This window comes from Piliocolobus tephrosceles, chromosome 1, assembly GCF_002776525.5.
Source record: "Piliocolobus tephrosceles isolate RC106 chromosome 1, ASM277652v3, whole genome shotgun sequence".
Classification (NCBI taxonomy): domain Eukaryota; kingdom Metazoa; phylum Chordata; class Mammalia; order Primates; family Cercopithecidae; genus Piliocolobus; species Piliocolobus tephrosceles.
The window spans coordinates 27,962,902-27,973,842 of NC_045434.1; the positions used below are offsets into that span (position 1 = coordinate 27,962,902).

Genomic DNA, 10,941 nt, shown 5'->3' on the forward strand with positions numbered 1-10,941 from the left:
GGAACCCCCAGGTACAATGCTCAGAGTATCTGCAGCACGGGTGGGAGGGTGCGGGCTGGGTATTGAAGTCTGGCAGGGCCTGGAAATCACTGGGGCACACTGCACAGTGAGGTGAACACTGGAGGTGAGGGCCCGGGTCCTACCAATACCATTCAGAAGGGGCATAGACTCATACTCTCTGTGTATATGCCAAATACTCCAGACCTTTTCTATTTCCAGGAGAAACAATCAGTGGAAGGAAAGAGAGACAAGAGTAAGTACTGGTCTTAGATTTTATCCTAAGGGCTAAGTTTCTTCTCTAGGCTACAGTTTCTCATATATTAACATCTGTGATACATTATTTCACAACAGGCTTCAGTGTTTCCTGGAAGCACTTCATCTTTCTGCCTTGACAATTATCTTCCTATGTTTTGAGAAACAGAAAGTTTCTTTTTCCCTCTATTTTTGTCAGTTTATTGGCTTTAAGTTTTCATAAAATAAATGGTTCCCTGGCTTATTCAGTTCCTATGAATCGCTGATATTTAAACATGCCATTATAAAATGCTTTAAAATTTTTAATTTATATATATATACACACAAATTTATATATATATTAAATTTATATATAGAGAGAGAAAAAGTATATTTTGGGTATATTGAGTTAAATAAAATATACTCTTAAAATTAATTTCACTTATTTCTTTTTACTTTTTTAACGTGGCCACTGGTAAATTCAAAAGTGTTTATGTGGTCTCTATACATCCTATTGGGCACCCTAAAGCACTCTCACTCAAAATATGGTCCATGGGCCAGCAGCATCTGCATAGGAGCTTGTTAGAAATGCACAATCTCGGCCGGGCGCAGTGGCTCACACCTGTAATCACAGCACTTTGGGAGGCCGAGGCAGGCGGATCACAAGATCAGGAGATCGAGACTGTCCTGGCTAACACGGTGAAACCCCGTCTCTAGTAAAAATACAAAAAAAAAAAAAATTAGCCAGGCATGGTGGCAGGCACCTGTAGTCCCAGCTACTCGGGAGGCTGAGGCAGCAGAATGGTGTGAACTCAGGAGGTGGAGATTGCAGTGAGCCGAGATCGGGCCACTGCACTCCAGCCTGGGCAACAGAGCAAGACTCCATCTCAAAAAAAAGACAAAAAAAGAAAAGAAAAAAAAGAAACGCACAATCTCAGGCTCAGCCTGACTTACAGAGTCAGCATCCACATGTTAATAAGACTACCCAAGCACATCCTAACAAAATTAAAAGGTGCTGAGCTTCTCAAACAGTGAAGAACAATCAAGTTTTTTCCAATTAATTGTAGACTGTTATCAAATATAATAAAAAGAATCCTTAGAAAAATGAAAATCACACAAAGAAAAAATACAAAACGTAAATTTTAAACTTATAGAGTCAGAAATTATAAAATTAATTTCAGTAAGTGTCATTAAACAACATAGATATAAGGGAAAACAATTACAAAAAATGAACCCATTGTTCTTTGAAACACAGGCAATTGACACAGAGAGTCATCATTACCCTTGTAACTTTTTGCCAAACAAATATTTTGTATGAAATTGCAGTTCTCCATGTTAGACACTGGTAGACACATTTTAAATACACATTTTTATATTACTATTTAAGGTTTTTAATATGACAATTAATCTTGCTTCCTGGTTGTCAATTTACCTAATCTGGTTTGAATGGATGGCAATGCTCTTTGCAGGGGATAATGTGTATCTAAACTATTTCTAAACATTGCCTAACAGCAGTCAAAGTAGAGAAAGGAGGCTCACAGAGCTATGTTGATTGAAATGAGGAAGAGATTTTTAAACCAGTCTCAGCAAGTTCAGGGTATTTTTTAACTGCTATCCAAAATGAAGCTGATAGTGCTACATTTTTTTAATGTATCTTCAGTCTTTTATCCGTAACCAGTTCAAATAACTTATACTATAAGTGTAAATATAAATTATCTTTCAGTGAAAGCAAATGATTCCAGATTTAATGCACTTTTAGGTGACAGTTTGCAAAATAACCTTAAAACACTGCACATGATAATACAGTCCTATGGCATATGACTAGTACACAACTCAAACTCATCACACAAGTTAGACAAAAACAAGACTGATTTATATCCTGTTCAACAAAACGGTGTCCACATGCTTACATATTGAGCAACGTCAAATTATTGCTATAAAAGTTTCTAAATGCTTACTCTCGATTTCTGTATTTATCCTGTAACAGACTGGTAACAACAATTCATATCAGTATTACTCTGCAGACTATATTTGAATAACACTGCTTTAGATATAACAGCTGAATAAAATATCACGATTTAAATAGTCATCTTTCTCAAGCATTTTAGCTGAGTCTGTGTGACGGGTGGGCCACAGATAAGCAGGTTATAATCAACTCTTATCAGTCAATGAGATAAACAACATTAATTTAAACCACAGAGATATGTTTATAATTTTGTTATCTGTGATTGCTGTATATTTCATGCAGATACATGAATCTATATGGATATCAATTCATATCCTTTGCAGAAACAGAGAAAGCCCTCTCTGTATGTGAGATTTATGTTCATGTTTGTACTTGTTTGCATAAATTAAATAATTTTTATTTCACAGGAAAAATGAACTATACATATGCAAGATGGTAAATAATGTTAAAATACAAGAACCTTCCCACTGAAATCAGAATAATCCTCCTTACTACTGCCCAAAAGACAGAAGCAATATATATTAAAAACATTACTGAAACTGCTTATTATTCAACTTTGCTGTGGTCTTATGAGATATTGATATTTGCTAGTTATTTGAGTAAAAACTGGGGGTGGGAAATTGGTTAGTGCTATGCCACACACACAGTTGTCCAATCTGGAAACCTTTGACTGCTTCCTCTCTCAACCCCTAAATCTAATTGATTTTGCAATCCTATATGTTCTACCTTACTGCCATCTCACAAATCTCACCTTTCTGGGTTCCAGTTGTCATTGCCCCTGCTCATGCCCTCATTAGCAATTAAGTGGATTTGTGTTTTAGGCTCCGGGCTAACGCCCCTTTCCTTCTGTCCTAGTCCTGTCTAATTCACCTTTTGTAGAACCAGAGTTATCTTTCCAAAATTTAGAAGTGATATGAATCACTTCTATATTTAGAACGTTCAGTAGATTGGCATAACCTTCCTGTAAAATCCAAATTCCTTAACTTTGGATACAAGATCCTTCATAATCTGAACCATCTTCTCCATAATCATTTCCAGAATACCCCATAAAACCAAATTACCTAGCAATTGTCCATCATTCAGATAAATACTATGTCCTGATTCTCATATATTTCTATATTATCCTGTGCTTGGCAGTGATACTGTGCGCATCTGGACAGGTAAGTTCTTCCCAGGCTTATTTGTGAGCATACAATGAATGTTCATGTGTGTGCACTGTTTGTACAGGAACATGTTGAAGAAGGCAGAGCCAGTCTCTACAAGTCTGTGGTTTCCAACAGCTGCAAGGAGATGTCTTGTTACTCTGACTTTCCATTCCCAGAAGATTATCCAAACTATGTGCCAAATTCTCAATTCCTGGAATATCTCAAAATGTATGCAAACCACTTCAACCTTCTGAAACACATTCAATTCAAGGTAAGACACAAAACATCAGTCAGTAGTCACAAAGTATTTTTTACATATTTTCTCTTATCTCTCCAGCCTAGCCATGGGCTCTGTAGATGAGATACTAAACTGGCAATATTAATGACACCTGATTGGATTTATTTTCTCCCTATACTCACTCCCCACTTCAAGTGGGGGCGGATACTTTGTGTAAAGATTCACAAGTATAAAATTTTAGTTTGCAATACTTATATCCAAGTATCTTAGGGAACCTAAAAAATATCAAGCCACATTTTCAGCTTGGGCCAAATGCCTACCCACATGGACACTGAGAACTACCAGCCCCTTTCCCCAGTCTCCTGTTTGGTTTTGTTTGTTTGTTTGTTTGTTTGTTTGTTTGTTTGTTTGTTTTGAGACAGGGTCTCACTTTTTTGGCCAGGCTGGAATGCAGTGGCGTGATCATGGCTCACTGTAGCCTGGACTTCCTAAGCTCAGGTGATTCTCATACCTCAGCCTCGCAAGTAGCTGGGAACACAGATGCACCACCACACCCGGCTAGCTTTTTATATTTTGTAGCGATGGGGTCTCACCATGTTGGCCACGCAATCTCAAACACCTGAGCTCAAGCAAACCTCCTACCTTGGCCTCCCAAAGTGCTGGGATTACAGGCATGAGCCACCACTCCCAGCTCCCACTCTCTTCTTGACTATCCTTTTATAGGAATAAACATGTGCAGTGGCCCATACACAAGAGAACCTTGCTATGTGAAGGAAATCTTTCCTAGATATTCTTGAAAATAGAAAAATCTTTGAATATTGTTATTCTACAATGCCCCATTCCTCTCCCATTTCAGAGGTTAAAGACAGGAGGAAGGTAGTAGGACAGGGACAAATGAATAATATATCCTTTTTGTCCTCTTTTTTTCCCCCTCTTTTTCTCTGTTTCCTCTCCAAGAAACATATGAAAATCTATGTTTCCCTTCTCCTTTCTCCCTCTCCTATCAGAGATGAGGATGATGAGGAATTCACAGAAAATTATACATAGAAAGCAACAGAAATGGAGACATTGACCAAAATAAGTGGAAAATAAAATTTACATTCACATTCCTGACCTTAAAAGCCCTCTGATATGGTTTGGCTGTGTCACCATCCAAATCTCATCTTGAATTTCCACACGTTGGGGGAGGGACTCAGTGGGAGGTAATTTAACCATGGGGGCAGGTCTTTCCCATACTGTTCTCCCGATAGTGAATAAGTCTCATGAGATCTGATGGCTTTAGAAGGCGGAGCTTCCCTGCACAAGCTCTCTCTTTGCCTGCCGCCATGCACGTAAGACGTGACGTGCTCCTCCTTACCTTCTGCCACGATTGTGAGGCTTCCCCAGCCATGAGGAACTATGAGTTCTCCATTAAACCTCTTTCCTTTATAAATTGCCCAGTCTCTGGTATGTCTTTATCAGCAGCATGAAAACAAGTATAGTAAATTGGTACCAGTAGAGTGGGGAGTTGGTGAAAAGATACTAAAAAATGTAGAAGTGACTTTGGAACTGTGTAACTGGCAGAGAGGTTAGAGAAGTTTGGAGGGCTCTGAAGAAGAAAGGAAAATGTGGGAAACTTTGGAACTTCCTAGAGACTTGTTGAATGGCTTTGATGAAAATGCTGATAGTGATATGAACAATAAGGTCCGGGCTGAGATGGTCTCAGATGGAGAGGAGGAACTTGTTGGGAACTGGAGTAAAGGTGACTCTTGTTATAGTTTTTTGTTTGTTTGCTTATTTGTTTTTAAAAAAATCTGCAATTATTACTTTATTAGTATCATCCAGGACTCAGATGTTCAGTATTCCTCCTGAAATTACATAAACAAATGCAAATGGAAAGAATCCAAGTCAAAATTCTGTAACAAAACAGCACTCCATCACAAAAGCATGTAAAATTACAAGAATGCTATTTTAAAATACTGGCACTTTAAGAAAACCATAATCTTGAAAACTACAAAATTGCCAAATTGTTCCCTAAACTGCTAAGCAGATAAACATGACTAATGAATGAGTTTGTTTTGTAAACAAAAATCATTCAAATAAATTGAATAATTCATACTGAGTTGCAAAATTTAAGTGTCTTCTTTCCTCCTATTTGGATTTTTGATGGGGCAAACCATAATATAGGAAAATATATGCTCTTTTGAATGTGACATCTTTGTTTTAAAAGTTGGCCCAATTAATTAAAAATATTTTTAATGGAAAGTCTCATTTCCTGAGCAGTCCATATTTAGATAAATGGGAAAAGACATCTATAGCCACCATTTTTGTAGTCTTCACTGAGACTAATGTCAACAAAAAGTTTAACACAGCAGTCTTGTACTTTAAGCTCATGCTTTTGGGGATACATTCGCAGGTCTTCTTTAATGTGGGAACTGCAAGATATAACTGCCATTACATGGTAATGGGAGTTAAAGAATAGAGTCCTCATGTAAAGGTTAGAACATACTTTTTTATTACCCCTTCAAGGACAGACTTTCAAAATGTTTGATTCTAATAATCCCATGCTTTGAGTAGATTGATTACTCTTCAGTTTGTAAATATAAGTGGGCTATGTTAAATTTCTTAATTGATCAAGATTTTGGATGTTCAGTTATGGATGAAAACTATCTCAACTTAACTTTACCCCCATATGATATGCAGGGTGTGTAGACAAAAGCTTTTTATTAGCTAACTATATGAAAGGATAAACACTGTAATAATTCATGTGATTCAAAATGGGCAAAAGCAAAGACTAGCTTCCCCTCAAGAAGAAAAACTTCAGACCTATGAAAAGGACAACAATACTAATAAAAAAAACTGTGTTTACTTAGAATCATTCAGAATGTAAACAAAACAGCTGAAACCTTTTTTTTTTTTTTTTTTTTTTTTTTTGCAATTCCAGAGTGGTATTCAGTTAACAGAACAACAATTATTTCATATAAACTGCATCAGAGACAGCTGAAGATGAAAAAACTACAACCCCCATATATAACTAATTTGTGCTGTGCACCAGCAAGAACCTGCTTTAAATTTCCATGCCAATTTGCAACCCTCATATTGTACCAGGCAAGGTTAGTGGCTATTGAAAATACCACCAGGACAGGGCTATCTAAAGACACATTCGGTAGTGTGCTAACTATACAAAAAAAGACCCTGTACAGTTTAAAAACAAATCCTATACAACCTTACATTTCAATTTTTAAAGGAGTGAGTTGTGTACAGGGGGGTTAAATGCTTTATAGACAAGAAAAAAACTGTGCTAGAACCAACTTATTCATCATCTTCTCCATCTTCTTCATCTTCCTCCTCCTCATCATCCTCTTCATCTTCCTTATCTTCCTCCTCTTCCTTCTTTTTCTTGCTTTTTTCAGCCTTGATAAATCCCTTTTTTGCTGCATCAGGCTTTCCTTTAGCTCAATATGCAGCAATAACCTTTTTGTATTTTTCCTTCAGCTTCACAGCCTTCTTTTCACAAGGCTGCTTGTCATCTGCAGCAGTGTTATTCCACATCTCTCCCAGTTTCTTCGCAACATCACCAATGGGCAGGCCAGGATGTTCTCCTTCGATATTTGGGTGATACTCAGAGTAGAACAGGAAAAAGACTGAAGGAGGCCTCTCGGGTGCATTGAGATCTTTGAACTCCTTTCCTATCGATAGGTTTTCATTTCTCTTTCATAACGGGCCTTGTCCGCCTTTGCCATATCTTCAAATTTTCCTTTCTCATGGTCTTCTACCACTCTGGGCACTTCTTAGAAAGCTCTGAGAAATTGACTGAAGCATCTGGATGCTTCTTCTTATGCTCCTCCCTACAAGTTTGCACAAAAAATGCATATGATGACATTTTGCCTCTGGGCTTCTTAGGATCTTCTTTGCCCATGTTTAGTTAGTTTTCCTTAGCAAGGCACAGAGTTGCCCAGTGCCCATCCAGCTCTCACTTGCCCCAGCACTGTCTCTGTGGAGCTCATTGTACTGCCTCTTCTTATGCTCTAGCAATGAGACTGGTGGCATTTTGCTCCTGCCCTAGAGACTTGTGGAATGTTGAACTTGAGAGAGATGATTTAGAGTATCTGGTGGAAGAAATTTCTAAGCAGCAAAACAATCAAGAGGTGACTTGGGTGCTGTTAAAGGCATTCAGTTTTAAAAGGTAATCAGAGCATAAAAGTTCAGAAAACCTGCAGCCTGACAATGCAATTAAAAAAAAAAACCTTATTTTCTGAAAAGAAATCCAAGCCAACTGCAGAAATATGCATAAATAACCAGGAGCCCAATGTTAACCCCCAAAGCAGTGGGGAAAATGTCTCCAGGGCATGTCAGAGGTCTTCACCACAGCCCCTCCCATCACAGGCCTGTGGGCCTAGGAGGAAAAAGTGGTTTCATGGACCAGGCCCAGAGTCCCCATGCTGTGTGCAGCCAAGGGACTTGGTGCCTGAATCCCAGCTGCTCCAGCTGTGGCTAAAAAGGGCCAACATAGAGGTCAGGCAGTGACTTCAGAGGGTGCAAGCCCGAAGACCTGGCAGCTTCCACATTGTGTTGAGCCTGTAAGTGCACAGAAGTCAAGAACTAAGGTTTGAGAACCTCCACCTAGATTTCAGAGGATATATGGAAATGCCTGGATGTGCAGGCAGAAGTTTGCTACAGGGGCAGGGATCTCATGGAAAACCTCTGCTAGGGCAGTGCAGAAGGGAAATGGGGGGTCAGAGCCCCCACACAGAGTCTCTACTGGGGCACTACCTAGTGGAGCTGTGAGAAGAGGGCCACCGTCCTTCAGACCCCAGAATGTCAGATCCATGTGCCTGGAAAAGCTACAGACACGCAATGACAGCCTGTGAAAGCAGCCAGGAGGGAAGCTGTACTCTGCAAAGCCACAGGAGCAGAGCTGCCCAAGACCATGGGACCCCAACTCTTGCATCAGCGTGACCTGGATGTGAGACATGGAGTCAAAGGAGATCATTTTGGAGCTTTAAGATTTGACTGGCCTGCTGGATTTCAGACTTGCATGGGGCCTGTAGCCAATTTTGTTTTGACCAATTTCTCCCATTAGGAATGGCTGTATTTACCCAATACCTGTACCTCCACTGTATCTAGGAAGTAACTAACCAACTTTTGATTTCACAGGCTCATAGGTGGAAGGGACTTGCCATGTTACAGCTGAGACTTTGGGCTGTGGACTTTTGAGTTAATGCTGAAATGAGTTAAGACTTTGAGGGGGACTGTTGGGAAGGCATAATTGCTTTTGAGATGTGAGGACATGAGATTTGGGATGGGCCAGGGGCAGAGTAATATGGCTTGGCTGTATCCCCACCCAAATGTCATCTTGAATTCTCACATGTTGTGAGAGGGGACCAGAGGAAGGTAACTGAATCATAAGGGTAGGTCTTTCCCATGCTGTTCTCATGATAGTGAATAAGTCTCACAAGATCTGATGGCTTTATAAGGCAGAGTTTCCCTGCACAAGCTCTCTCTTTGCCTGACATAATCCATGTAAGACGTGACTTGCTCCTCTTTGCTTCTGCCATAATTGTGAGGCTTCCCTAGTCACATGGAACTGTGAGTTCTCCATTAAACCTTTTTCCTCTGTAAATTGCCCAGTCTCTAATCTGTCTTTATCAGCATTGTGAAAATGGACTAGTACATCCTCCTAAAGAGATTTCCAAAGAGTATTTTATTCCACTTCCTTATTTGGCAATGGATACAGTAAAAATAAAGCATTATCATAATGAATATATACAACATATAAAAATATTCTTTTTAATGCATCAGAATTTCTGAATTTGAAGTACTTCCTTTACTATATGCTGCCCAAGACCTTTTTTATTATGTTGTTGTTGTTTGAAACAAAGTCTCACTCTGTCACCCAGGCTGGAGTACAGTGGCAGGATCTTGTCTCACTGCAGCCCCCACATCCTAGGCTCAAGAAATCCTCCCACCTCAGCCTCCCAGGTATTAATAGCTGGGACTACAGCCACATACTACCATGCCCAGCTAATTTTTTTTTAACTTTTAGTAGAGATAAGGTCTCAATATGCTGCCCAGAGTGGTCTTGAACTCCTGAGCTCAAGCTATCCTCCTGCCTTGGCCTCCCAAAGGGTGGGGATTATAGGCATGAGCCACTGTGCCAGGCACAAGGCCATTTTAGAACAATTTTTAAAAAGCTAGATGTTCACCAAAGTTTTAACAAGTAAACACAAGGCCAGGTGTGGTGGCTCACTCCTGTAATCCCAGCACTTTGGGGGGCCGAGGTGGGTGGATCACAAGGTCAGGAGATCAAGACCATCCTGGCTAACACGGTGAAACCCCATCTCTACTAAAAATACAAAGAATTAGCCAGGTGTGGTAGCACGTGCTTATAGTCCCAGCTACTCAGGAGGCTGAGGCAGGAGAATCACTTGAACCAGGGAAGCGGAGGTTGCAGTGAGCTGAGATTGCATCACTGCACTCCAGCCTGGGTGACAGAGCAAGACTCCATCTCAAAAAAGAAAAAAGTAAACACAAATAGCTATTACTCAAATGTCATCTGTAGTTGATTATGTTTGGTTTTGCTTCTCATTCCTCTCTATATATTCCAAATTTTTAATGACAAACTTTTTTGGGGTGGGTGACAGGGTCTCACTCTGTTGCCCAGGCTGGAGTGCAATGACACTATCATGGCTCACTGAAGCCTTGACTTCCCAAGCACAGGTGATTCTCCCTTATCAGCCTCCTGAGTAGCTGGGACTACAGGCATGGGCCACCACACCTGGCTAATTTTTTTGTATTTTTTTGTAAAGATGGGGTTTTGCCATGTTGCCCAGGCTATACATTTATTATTTTTATGATTAAAAATAAATATATTTTGAAGGATTTTAAACTCACTGAAAATTTACTTTTAGAAAAGACAGTTGCAATACAAATGCAGAAACACAATAAGCACTTCAAATAGTATAAACCAAACAGTGAACCCATTAAGAGGGACTTAAGAAACCTATATTATTTAAAACTTTAAAAAGCAAGAAAGATAGGAAGCCTCTTGGTCAGTGAATAATATATCCTTTTAAATTTGACTTGTCTGAGATTTATTGTACATATATTTCCTGAACCAAAGCCCAGTAATCATATACATGTACGTACTCACTAAAAAATAGATTCTTTGAAATGAGGACTGCTCTCAAAAATATTCAGGCCATGTTATTTATAGATTCAATGCCATCCCCATCAAGCTACCAATGAATTTCTTCACAGAATTGGAAAAAACTGCTTTAAAGTTCATATGGAACCAAAAAAGCACCTGCATTGCCAAGACAATCCTAAGTCAAAAGAACAAAGCTGGAGGCGTCACGCTACCTGACTTCAAACTATACTAC

General features: G+C 39.4%; 1 protein-coding gene and 1 pseudogene across 4 annotated transcripts in view; one reads left to right on the top strand and one right to left on the bottom strand.

Moving 5' to 3' along the window:
- FMO1 (flavin containing dimethylaniline monoxygenase 1) overlaps positions 1-10,941 on the top strand; it is a 39,899-nt gene that overhangs the window by 15,663 nt on the left and 13,295 nt on the right. For 3 of the 4 annotated variants that reach the window (XM_023207028.2, XM_023207027.2, XM_023207026.1), the window contains one exon: positions 3,425-3,613. The exons of the other annotated variant lie outside the window; for it this stretch is intronic. In XM_023207028.2, the coding sequence (XP_023062796.1) occupies positions 3,425-3,613 (189 nt within the window). The remainder of the gene's footprint in view (positions 1-3,424; positions 3,614-10,941) is intronic. 4 annotated transcript variants of the gene reach the window in all.
- Positions 6,872-7,478, bottom strand: LOC111539221 (annotated as a pseudogene).